The 11,619-nt window shown below is 41.1% G+C and overlaps 1 protein-coding gene across 3 annotated transcripts; it reads left to right on the top strand.

The window, feature by feature from the left end:
* Window positions 1–3,580: 3,580 nt before the first annotated feature.
* LOC125545635 (ubinuclein-1) lies at window positions 3,581–11,504 on the top strand. 3 transcript variants are annotated; one of them, XM_087513692.1, is made up of 14 exons: window positions 3,581–4,299; window positions 4,647–4,733; window positions 4,805–4,897; window positions 5,434–5,510; window positions 6,099–6,337; window positions 6,497–6,663; window positions 6,930–7,023; window positions 7,111–7,223; window positions 7,698–7,784; window positions 8,537–8,659; window positions 8,776–8,910; window positions 9,761–9,808; window positions 10,453–10,554; window positions 10,918–11,504. In XM_087513692.1, exons 1-14 carry the CDS (start codon window positions 3,982–3,984, stop codon window positions 11,269–11,271), a joined length of 2,037 nt encoding a protein of 678 aa, XP_087369818.1. In that variant the 5' UTR covers window positions 3,581–3,981; the 3' UTR covers window positions 11,272–11,504. The 3 variants fall into 3 exon arrangements, with proteins under 3 accessions (XP_087369818.1, XP_087369817.1, XP_048565605.1); XM_087513691.1 differs by having other exon boundaries at window positions 6,099–6,370; XM_048709648.2 differs by having other exon boundaries at window positions 6,099–6,663.
* The last annotated feature ends 115 nt before the right edge of the window (window positions 11,505–11,619 follow it).

Genomic DNA, 11,619 nt, shown 5'->3' with positions numbered 1-11,619 from the left:
TTACAGTGGTAGACTAGCAGATGTAGGGGATGTAGGTGGTACGGTCTACCCATCGTAAGGTGCTAGCGCTTCTGAAAGACTATGTCTCGGTCATCCATTTCTCAAACACCGTGTAGTGCGAGAAACCAAACGGAGGCGATCGAGTCTTGTGGGGAAAAGTGCGCAAACCTCTGCAGAGTGTATAAACTAATCATGGTTAGCCGTGTCCCCGGTTATGGACATCTTGAGTATCTAGTACCTGAATTATCATGTGAATCTCAACATGTTACTCTAAAAATTAATTTTGCTGGGTTTTGTTTAATGATGATGTTTAATTGGGATTGAGAATGCTGTCAACCATTCTTAATGTTTAACGACCACCATGATAGTTAAATAAATTTATTTCTTTGCAGTAGGGAAAAATTGGCTTTACGCAAAACTGTAACCATAGAGCTTTCCACCAGCCAAATATGCATGTAGAATAGCTGTTTCTTTCCATTACTCTCTATGTGTTACATTGCCAGCATATTCCATGTGCTGACCCGTTTTTGGGCTGCAACGTTAATGTTGCAGACTTTTCAGACGACGATTAAGGAGTTTTAGGTCGTGGTTCTATACTCAGTGATGCCATTGGAGTTGATGGACTCACTTATCTTCCAAGCCTTCCACTGTTATCGTTATTAGATGGCCTTAAGCCATATTTATTGTAATAAGTTCTATTTTGAGACACTCGATGTAATAAGTGTGTGATTGCTATGCTGCTATAAATCCTTCAAGTACTGTGTGGTGTCAGCATTACTGATCCAGGGATGACACCGGAGCACAGAGATTGGACCGTTTGAGGTCTGGTCGCTATAAGAACCTTAGTGATCGGTCTCAGGTCTCCATGACGCTCTTGATTAATGATTAAGAGTTAAAATTGATTTTTTTTCTTCTCAGAAGCATAAGATCTTTTATAAAAAATCATCAGGAGTACAAAGCATCTCAAACATAAAAAACATTGCACCGAGATTCCATGACCATCGAACGATCACTATTGCCGTCAGAGCGAGCCGCCAACGCGTAGCTACCGCCGCCTATCGGACCCGGCTTACCTTATCGATGACATCCAGAAAGTCTCTGTGCACGTGCCCTTAAGGGCCAGTGCCTTGGAGCTGCAGTCGTCAACATCGAACCCTTGCATAGATCTAAAACACCTGACACCAAATCTCACCACATACAATAAATTATAAACTCACTGTCCCAAGAAGACGGCAAGAATCTATGCCGAAGCTATGTCAACTATGTCTAGACAGACAAACTCGAAGAAGAAGTACCGTCATCCGTCCGAGCGACGAACCTGCGAGGCTCAAAAACCCTAACCGAAACTACTAAACGGAGCGGAGGCACCGTGATTCCTCTCCCGGCCACCGACCGCCAGAGCAGCAGGCAGAGGGGAGGCGAATCCACGGAATCGTCGGTGAAATCTGGAGGGAGAGTTTGCCCTAGTCGTCTAGTGTTAGGGGATGAAAACAAGTTGTAGGTGTTTCCCCATGTCTCTTTCTCTGTACAAGGGTTAAAAGTGGTTAGGAATTTTTTTGGCTGAAACTATTTCCAAATCGAAATTTTATAGAATGCACAGTAAGAGATTTTTAACATCCAACACAAAGCGGTTTGAATCTGAGTATGATAGACAATATAGGTTATGGCATTACTATAATTCGTTTTTCCTAGCCGGATAACCCGGCCTTTTAAATATGAATATCCACTTACAAGTGAATTTCAAGTATTAATATGTGAGTGCTTTCTTTGCTTATGAGATGAGACATGTGCTTGCGGTTATTCATTTATCTTTTTTTAGTGCCTTCTGTTGCTTTATGTGTGTTTAAAGTGTGTAAGTATTAATAGTTGCTCGTTGTTTGTGTATAACTTTAGTTTAAAGCTATGTGTATTCCTTATATATGCATGTGTGGCTTTAGTCAATGTTGAGTTTTGTCCACTCGTTTGGGTATAGCTATGCTTGACATTACAGAAGATTGTGATAGTCCCATTTGTCCAGTCTTTTTTTATTGCTTGTTGGACTCCGAGCTAAGTGTGTGGTTTATTTTTTTCCCAAAAGAAGGTTATGCAGTTATGCCCAACGTGAGTGTGTGTGATAAATTCAGAAGTTCCAGTAAATAAAATTGGATCATCAAAACACTAAACCATCCAATTGACCCCCACATCTGTCTTGCAAAAACGCAGTCACAAATAATCCTGTTAAAGTAATAGGAATTAGGCCTAAGATGATTCCAAACAGAAAAAAAATGAATCGATATTTCCAAGTAGAAAAACTTCAATCATTACTATCTATCCCTAAACATTCCTCTAAATTAGCCACAATCTCAATGACCAAGACAAAATATAGAATGTCTTAGAACGGTAGCTCAAAGTACGTTGCTCCCATTCGGAATTTCATAATTGAGTTTGGAGTTGAGGACTGAAATTGTGATTCCAGTTAAAGGTCGTTGGTCATGATTTTATTAATTATAATTACATTTCATGAAGAATTGTGGCCTCAACCCCAACTCTATTTTGTCGATTCAACTCGAGTAGATCAAATCGGTTACTCCTAGTATCCTTGGGCTAAAACACAAACCGGTTTAGGTGGATTATATCCATCCATTTGGCTATTTGTTTTCAATGAGTAATTCCTAACTCTAAGATGAACGACACATCACCGCATATTTGATAGTTAAAGCAACAAGACTTTCCAACAACTCCCGTTTCCATATGGAGACAACAATGAAAGGGCCTATCGGCCTGCACAAATGAAAATGTTGATACATGGTATACCATAATGGCATTAAAGCATCGGGTTCATAGTAATAGTGCCAAGATGATGAGGTAACTTGCTGGTGTATGAGGTGGGTAAGGATATAGTGGGCGGATGAGGCTTCGTCATGTTATCCATGACCATGAATTGAGTCAATCGGAAAAGGGTGGGGCTCCCTGTTCCTGGTTCTCCCATGGTTGAATTCCCCGAAATCACAAGAATCCTTATAACGAGATTCCAACTGAACACCTTTTGTCCGGAGAACACAATACGATGAAAGTTGTAAGCAATGTTCGAAGGGGGGGGGGTTGTCTATCGTTGGCTCTATGGTAGAATGCATCAGGAAGGGCACTATGACCTGGCTTGACATATTTGGTCATCTCTATCCAGTCTCACACACCCCTCACTACTTCCCTCATGTCCCGTTGGACCTAGCAAAGAAATACGGAAAAGAGAGTAAAAATAAGGGATTATGTAAAACTATTGTAATGTTGTGTCACAACTGGGTTTAAAAATCATTGAGGTGTGCTAGACCTCGTCTAGACCGTTTTGAAGCATTTCGTTTGCAGGTTTCTTGTACGTTAAATTTATCCTTTTTCGAGGGGTGGAAGGTCAAATCTACCCTTTTTTTGTTGTTGAGAGCAAGGTCATATCTATCCTTGACCACGAAAAAGGTTCCTTTTTTTTGAGAAGACGAAAAAGGTTCCTTAAACACGGCTAGTATGGGCTAGAAATATTGGCCCAAAACCATGGGCCGGTTCAACTTTAAATATACAGCAAAGACAAGTGTGGACCGTGGGGGGATACCGTAAGTCAGAACCTAAAGCAGGTCAAGGAAGGAAGAATAGGTCCAAAGCCCACGCGCGGCACCCTCCTCCAAAACCACGAGCTAAACGGCGGCGAGGGCACGAGCCAACGGCGACGAGAAAGCTACACAACCCGGCGGTTATCCCACGCCCCACCCCGCCGTCCCGCATTCGCTCCCATCCCCGCGCCACCCGCCGCCTTCTCCCCGACCGAATCAGAGGGCCTCCTCGGCTTCTCGCCTCCTTTAATCCTCTCCCCACGCGAAACCGTGGGCGCTCTCGTCTCCCTCTGCTCCTCGCTCCTCCGCCCCGTGGCACCCGGCCCTCCAAAACCCTAGCCGTCGCCGCCTCTCGATCTAATGCTGTGACCTCCCGACACCGTCCCCGCCTCCTCGCGTCGCGATGGAAGGCCCCGTCCCTGCCCCCTCCTCCTCCTCCGCCGCACCCGCCGTCGCTAGGGTTCCGGCCGCCGCGCCCTCCGCTGCCGCGGCCCCGCAGCCTCTCGCCGCGCAGCAGGCGCCTGCCGCCGCGGTTGCGGGAGCAGCGGCGGGGTGCCGCAGGCAGGTGTTCTCCGTGGAGCTCCGGGCCGGGGAGACCACCATCGTGTCGTGGAAGAAGCTGCTGAAGGAGGCCGGGCACGCGGCGGCCCCACCGTTGCAGCCGCTGGCAGTGGTGCCCGCGGAGCCTGCAGTTGCCGCACAACCGGGCCCGCCTGCTGCGGTAAGCAGTGCTCCTGCTTTGGGTGTTGTCTGTCTGTCGTTTGATTTGGGTGTGATAGTTTGCTGCTCAGGTTTGCTCTGCAATTAGATGCATAATTGCATCTATGTTCTCGTTTTCCCTGACCAAGTAGTTGTAAGGGCGTTGCACTAGAAGCAAACTGTGCCATATTTCAGTAGTTCAGTGTCATTTCCTACTGTCTTTGTAGTTCATGTAGTTGGTTATGCCAACCTTATCATTCCCACATACATTGCTCTTCGCCAAGCATTTTGGTTTCACATAGTGTATGCTGAACATTTGAGGAGTGCTCTGTGTGTTTAACATCTAGTTTATTATACTATTCAAATCAGGCACTCCCTGCAGAAAATGACCCAGAGGATCCAGCGCAGCCAAATCGGTTTAATGCCGTTATCGAGAAAATCGAGCGCCTTTACATGGTAACGAATGATGACATTATTTGACTCCATATTGCCCATGCACCGAGTTCTGACTCTATTCAAATTGCCAGGGTAAACATAGCAGCGATGAAGAAGATCTTGATGATGTACCGGACGACGATCAATATGACACTGATGATTCTTTTATTGATGATGCTGAATTGGTCGGTTTCTCAATTCTACTTAGCCCTCTTTTATTGATGATTCTTCGCTGATCTCATTGATGTGCACTGCACTAATAAACTTCTACTTGCTGTGTATATTGTGGTGTAATCATGCAGAGATGATATAACATTCTCATCTTCACCGTCATTGTGCACTCCGTTTTTGCTATCTGTTGTATCTGCCTGAACTCTTAGTTTAGTGCTAGGATGAAAGCAAAATATTTTTTATTAATTTGATTTGACAACGCCATGGCCCTTTCTGCATTGCAGTAGTAGTTCATTCTTTGTATAGTGTATACATATAATGCAACTTGTATGTCTTGAAACGATTGCACTGAATATTCGCAGCATATTAGATAATTCTTTGTCTAATTACTTACACCGACTCAGTTTACCTCATGGTAGGCAGGCTTATAGAACTTATCCTAGTACGTTGACATGTTGAAACATTTTTTCTTCATTGCTAATTCATTATATGCATCGAGAAAGAATTGTCACTGATTGGTGTCAGCTTTTCATGTTTCTTATGCTTGCAGGATGAATATTTTGAAGTTGATAATTTGACGACTAAGCACACTGGTTTTTTTGTTAACAAAGGGACATTGGAACAGATGTAAGGTTCCTCAATTTTTTTTTGTTATTATTTAATAGAAAATTCATGCCGTCACTTCTTCTGTGAGCTAGCAGAGTACATCCATGCCATCATAATTGATGTCTGTTCTTTTTAGTATGATATCTTGCTGGATTGCATGGGGGCCACCTGTTTGATTGCAACAACCTTTCACCATTTAGTCTGTATACAATGTCTATTTACCCCACTGTTCGATTTATCACAAAATACTTTGGCTGCAATCGCTAGTGCCTTTTCTTTAGCTATTAACTATACAATCTTGAGCTGTCTGAAATAAGGACACAGCATGTTACAACTGTGGCATCTAAGGACAAGCTTATAATAATTAAATGTACTGATCAAACTTGAAGCAAAGCATGATTGTGTTGGTTACAGCCCTAGCTGGAACAACACAAACAACGGATGAAAGAACGAGGTAATAATATGGGGGCAATTTTCATATGTAGCAGCATGGATGTTCTGAGCCAGTTTTATTGAATCAGCAGATCAGATTGGCAGCAACACAATTTTACTTATGCACATGCATTACATATATGTTAGCATGGATGTTACATCAACCATCTTTTGCAGTGAACCTGGTACATCAGCAAATGTCGCGCCAAAGAAAAGGAGAAGCAAAGACCAGTCAGTTGATCGTATTGAAAATAGTCAGGGTGCTACAGGTGATTATTTGAAGTCTGGGAAAGCAAGCGGTCTGAAAAAAGTAGCTACTGGCAATGGTGAATATTACCATGAAGGCAGCAGAGTGGTGAAGACTAAACCCAGCACAACCGGAGTCCTAAAAAGGAGATCGACTGATTTTGCCACAGGTGTTGATTCTACAAAACGTACAAAGATATCTAGTAAGGATGTGTCATATTCCTCTTCAAAAGAGCTAAAAGACCTAGAAAAGTATAAAGCTCCGGCATTCCAGCCTACTGATTTTGGTAATAAGTCAACAACCAGTGAGACATATGACTACGCTTCAGTGTACAGGGATAAAGATCCTTCAACACAACTTGATTTTCAACAAAAACAGACTTACAATGGGGAAAATGAAGATCCGACCAACAAAATATATCGCAAAGATATAGCTGGAACGAACGACTTCTCTAGCATGGATGTGTCTGGTGCTGCCTATCCTACACAAGCAATGGTAAGAATTATATCCCATTTACTGTTCTAGAGAACACATTTGCATAATAAAATACTCCCTCCGTTCACATTATAAGATGTTTTAACTTTTTCCTGATTCGGATGTATATAAACGCATTTTAGTGTGTTGGTTCACTCATTTCAGTTTGTATGTAGTCCATACTGAAATATCCAAAGCATCTTATATTTGTGAATGGAGGGAGTAAGTAATAACCATCAAACTGGGCTGGGATGCATGCTAAGTCACATTTTGTTTTGATTTTTCAGCACCTGACCACTGGCAGGGAGAGTGCAGGTACCAAACCTAAAGGCACTAGGCTTGAGCGAGCCATTCGGGATCTCCAAAAGATTGCTGCTAATTGTGAGTATTATATCAGCCCCCTTGAATATCTCTGTAGACTGTAGTTGCGCCGGAAGTAACTGTAGGTACTTGAAATTTTCCTTGCAGACAAATCGCCAGCTATTGATATTAGTGAGGCTGACCCAAATGTTCAGGCATCAGCTCAAAGACGCTTGCCTCCAGAAGTAAAGCAAAAGCTTGCCAAGGTTGCAAGGCTATCGGTATGTAGCAGCACCACCAGTTTTTCTTGTGATTCAAATGCATCTGAAATGCTGAAGTATGAATGTTCGTATTCCATGTGATTTCTTATTTATGTACATTCTTGACTAGTGAAGTTCAGAAAAAAATGTTAACCTTATATCTTTTGAAAATTAATGTTTATAAACAGAATATATGTACAGACACATGTGTCGTACTGCTTTTCATTCTATGAACTTACATTTTACAGGGCGTTTTATACTAGTGGTAATTGTTTATATTTTTTGTGATACCATAGTTAATTATTTCAGTATGAATTAGTGTGGCAGTAGTTCATTTGTACTAATTGATCTTCCATTTTTTGCAAATAAAACTTACAACACTTGGTAAACTATGCAAACACCTTTTGATTTCTCACTTCAGTGAACTTTAAAGCTGTATTGCTTGAATTTGAATGGTATAGTATTGCTAGCTGTTTGTAATATTGTTGTTTGCAGACAAATCATGGAAAGGTACAAGAAAATGAGTTGATGGATCGGCTCATGGGCATAGTTGGACACCTTGTTGTGCGTAGGACACTGAAGGTGAGTTGTGGTCTTATATGGAAGTAAGTAGCCATGTCGTTGGCGCTTGGCTCCTGAATTTTTAGTAGATGTGTTGCTTTGTTCCGAAACATGTCTTTTGTATATGCCAAATTGGAAAAAGGAAGAATGTTACTTGCTTTGTCATGATCTCCAGTAAGTAATGTAAACCATCATTTCTATAGAAATATAATATCCAAACAGACCACAGGATATTATGTTATGGAGGAGCTTTTCGGGGTCTAATATTTTATTGTTTTCAAATGATCTATAATGTAAATAGTTTTCTATGTGTTAGTCTTTACTCTTTAGTAGTCAAAGTTACAAGAATTTGACTTAACACGACTTAAAACATCATGTATATTAGAACATAGGTAGTATATGCCAATTACATTCGGTAGTATGTTTCAGTTTAGTACATTTCTCATCAAATTAGAGAAAGTATAATTAAGAAGTGAAAAAAGCCTTTTCAATACTTAGTTGCCGTTGTGAAAGTTTGTTAGAAATGAACAATAAATTGGCTACAGAATTCGAACACTACAACTACCACCACCATGAGTAACAAATCTACTGTCTGGATGCGCTGCAGTAAAAACAAAATGAGATGTTGCTAGTCTTATTGTCCGTTAGTCTGTAGTTTCTAAATCATGCTTATGTTGGTATTCTATGTGGTGAACTGATCCTGTAAGTGACTGTGGCACAGTCATCCTTTGTGCATCGCTTATTTCCATCTAACTCATGTTACTTATGAACAGAGAAACATGAAGGAATTGGTAAAATCAGGACTCTCTGCTAAACAAGAGAAGGCTGGTAGGCTGCAGCAAGTAAAAATGGAGATCAATGAAATGGTCAAAGCAAGTATGGCTGCCAAGGCCAAGGTAAAGATATATCTCATTATATAATAAGTACAAAACTTCCATTATCTTCCTGATGTTAACTTTCGTGTTTGTTACTTTTGATGTTAAATGCTCTTTTTACTTGTATGTGCTGCCAGGTCAATGAACAACAAGATGGCTCAGCTGATGATTTTCAGACTGTCACTGATGAAAGAAGAGATTTGAAAGGAAAGTCTGCAATGGATAGTGCACTGGAGGACAGAATATGTGATCTGTATGATCTGTATGTTGAGGTATAAATCTGTAATCTTATCAAATTTTGGTGTTTGGACAAATTGCACTGTTGTTGATCAATTTTGTTTATTTACAAGGATGCAAGAGGGGGGTTAGTACCGAGGTTACCTGTTTAGAGCCTATGTAGTCAACTCTCAGTAGAAGGTTCCCTCGGAACAATTATTATTTATTTCAAGCTATTTCGGATCTTTCTGTATCTTAAAAAAAATCCGCAAAGTAACAGTAGGATGAAAAATAAAAGGAAGTGTAGTCATGCTCTATTAGGTCCCCCCCCCCCCCCCCCCCTCGATCCTATGGTGTCGCTGTCACGTGCCTCCCACTGAACATATATGCTCTTGGACTCAGCCATGATTTACCACACATGAAAAGGCATAATTTCTCTTCTCTCCCATAAGGCATAATGTCTCCACTCTCCCATTTTCTCATTTACGTCCTCGCTCTGCTTTTAACTCTGCAGTAATGAAATCTCTCCCCCCATCTCCCTCTCTTATTGTAACCCTTGCTCTGCTCCATTGTAAGTTCGAAGTAGACACAAATATTATCCTTACTAATTCAATATGGAAATAAATAAGAACTTTCGAACATACATAATGCTGTCCAGCTATCCATCAGGGAATAATTGAGAAATTGATTTTTTTTGTCACAACTTCTTTTGGTTCTTATTTATTTCTTAGTACTCCCTCCGTCTGGAAATACTACATCCCTTTTTGTCCATTTTGATGACAAGTATTTCCGGACGGAGGGAGTACCATTTAATAGCAAAACATGTAAAAGTGGGTTCAGTGAGATTCTAGCTTCATTCCTCGTAGTTTAGTTAAGTTGACAAATGTCTCCCTGCGTGCTTGTCAGGGTATGGATGAAGACAAGGGTCCTCAAAGCAGGAAACTATATGTTGAGGTATTAGCCCTGAGCTCCTGAACCTTTAAATTTTTTTCTTCATTTTGTATGTACTATGTAGAGATTTTAATCCCGGCCCTCAGTTTTTCACCATCACTCAAAACTTGTTCAGAAAATTTTGTCACCCCTCTCTTGTATAAATATTGTTTCCTCTAAATAAAAAATGCTCTTAGGGCCTCCCCTCAGTTTCTTCAGTTGAGAAAATTGTCACTGCTCATCAGCATTTGTGAGTTTTCTTGTAGTGCTTTCATTTGGGAAGAGCAAGGCCAAATTGCTGTTATATTTAGTGTAGCAAATAACTTTTTCAGCCAAAAGAAATAGTATAACTTAGGTAAATGTGTAGTGTCCATTCTGCTTGTTATTTCAGTTTGCATCATGAGGTGGTATCATTGGTCTTATATTCTTCCAAAATTTTCAAAGAATGCCTGTAAATGCTTTTACAATAGGCAGTTTTCAGCTGTATACTCTGTCAATATTTATGTGGATTGTGGTCTGTGATTTGCCAAGGGGTTTTCAATATAGGTTTTGAGTAACAGAGTGAGGCTCTGCTTTTCAAGGAGCTTTGTTATGGGTGCCCAATTTATCTTATGAGCATCTGCATTTATCTTTAGTATGCTTATATGATACTATTTTCTTGGGACCAGCTTGCAGAATTATGGCCACAAGGTTACATGGATAAATTTGGAATCAAAGATGCCATATCTAGATCAAAGGAGCGAAAGGGAACATTACACAACCAACAGAAGGTATCATTGTACATGTCCTTTTTCCGTATTTACTCTAAATATTCATGGTTAGAATTACTCCCTCCATCCCATAATATAAGAGAGCGTTTTTGACACTACACTAGTGTCAAAAACGCTCTTGTATTATGGGACGGAGGGAGTAAATCAGATGCAGCATAATGGTGAGCACATATGGGTTGAAACTTGAAAACATCCCATGATAGTGTGAAACCTGTTATCTTATGAATTGTCGTATTGCAATTATCAGTTGCTATTTTGCTGGAGAACTCATTTGCGTAATGTAGCTTGTATCTACTCTTCGAAGTAGAGTAAACTGCACAAGATGAAGCTTACTGGTTTTGCTGTTATTTTCAATTAAACCAGGTTCAGAATGAGGAGAAACTGAAGCGGAAAAGGCTGGCTGCGGCAGCGAAACTGCCAGATAGCTACCCTGTTGTAACACAAAGCACAGCGGCCGTGCAAGTCGCACATCCATCCATGTCCAACCCCGTTACAACATACCCTGTGACCGACTATGGACAGAACCAGGTCCCGAAAAGTCTTGAAAGGGTTCGCGAAACTAGCTCAAGTGCAATAGCTGACGAGAGCAGCAAAAATGCTGGTGACATGAAGAAGAAGAAAAGGAAGTCGGATCCTGATGTTGTCGATACACAAGCCAACATTGTTACCATGCCCACCGTGCTTGGTCTCCCTTTCTATGACCAACAACCAAGCTGATTATTTCGCTGTGACATCAGATTACTTTATTTCTGCTCGTAAACTTTTGGGGGGTGGTGTGAGAAAATACCCCTGTAGAGAGAGCATGCCATTTTGTAATCTCTCCCGGTTAACAGAGTTCGGTTCGACCCCTTTGTATCGGTCGTAACTTGTAAAGCATGAGTTTATCTGTTACCGTTAAGATGTAAATTCAGATCGGGAATGTGGTAGAATTGCCCTTGTGTATTTCGAAACCAGTCCGAGACAACCCCCAGGGAACAGCGCACAGATTTGATTTCCTGCCCCATAAGGCCTCTTTTGGTTCATAGAATAGGATTATCGTAGGAATAGGAATCTTGTAGGAAATGA

The sequence above is a fragment of the Triticum urartu genome, chromosome 3A (genome assembly GCF_056163025.1).
Source record: "Triticum urartu cultivar PI428250 chromosome 3A, HENAU_Tu73, whole genome shotgun sequence".
Lineage (NCBI taxonomy): Eukaryota > Viridiplantae > Streptophyta > Magnoliopsida > Poales > Poaceae > Triticum > Triticum urartu.
The sequence above is the reverse complement of the archived record's forward strand: the minus strand, read 5'-3'. Positions and strand labels throughout refer to the sequence as shown.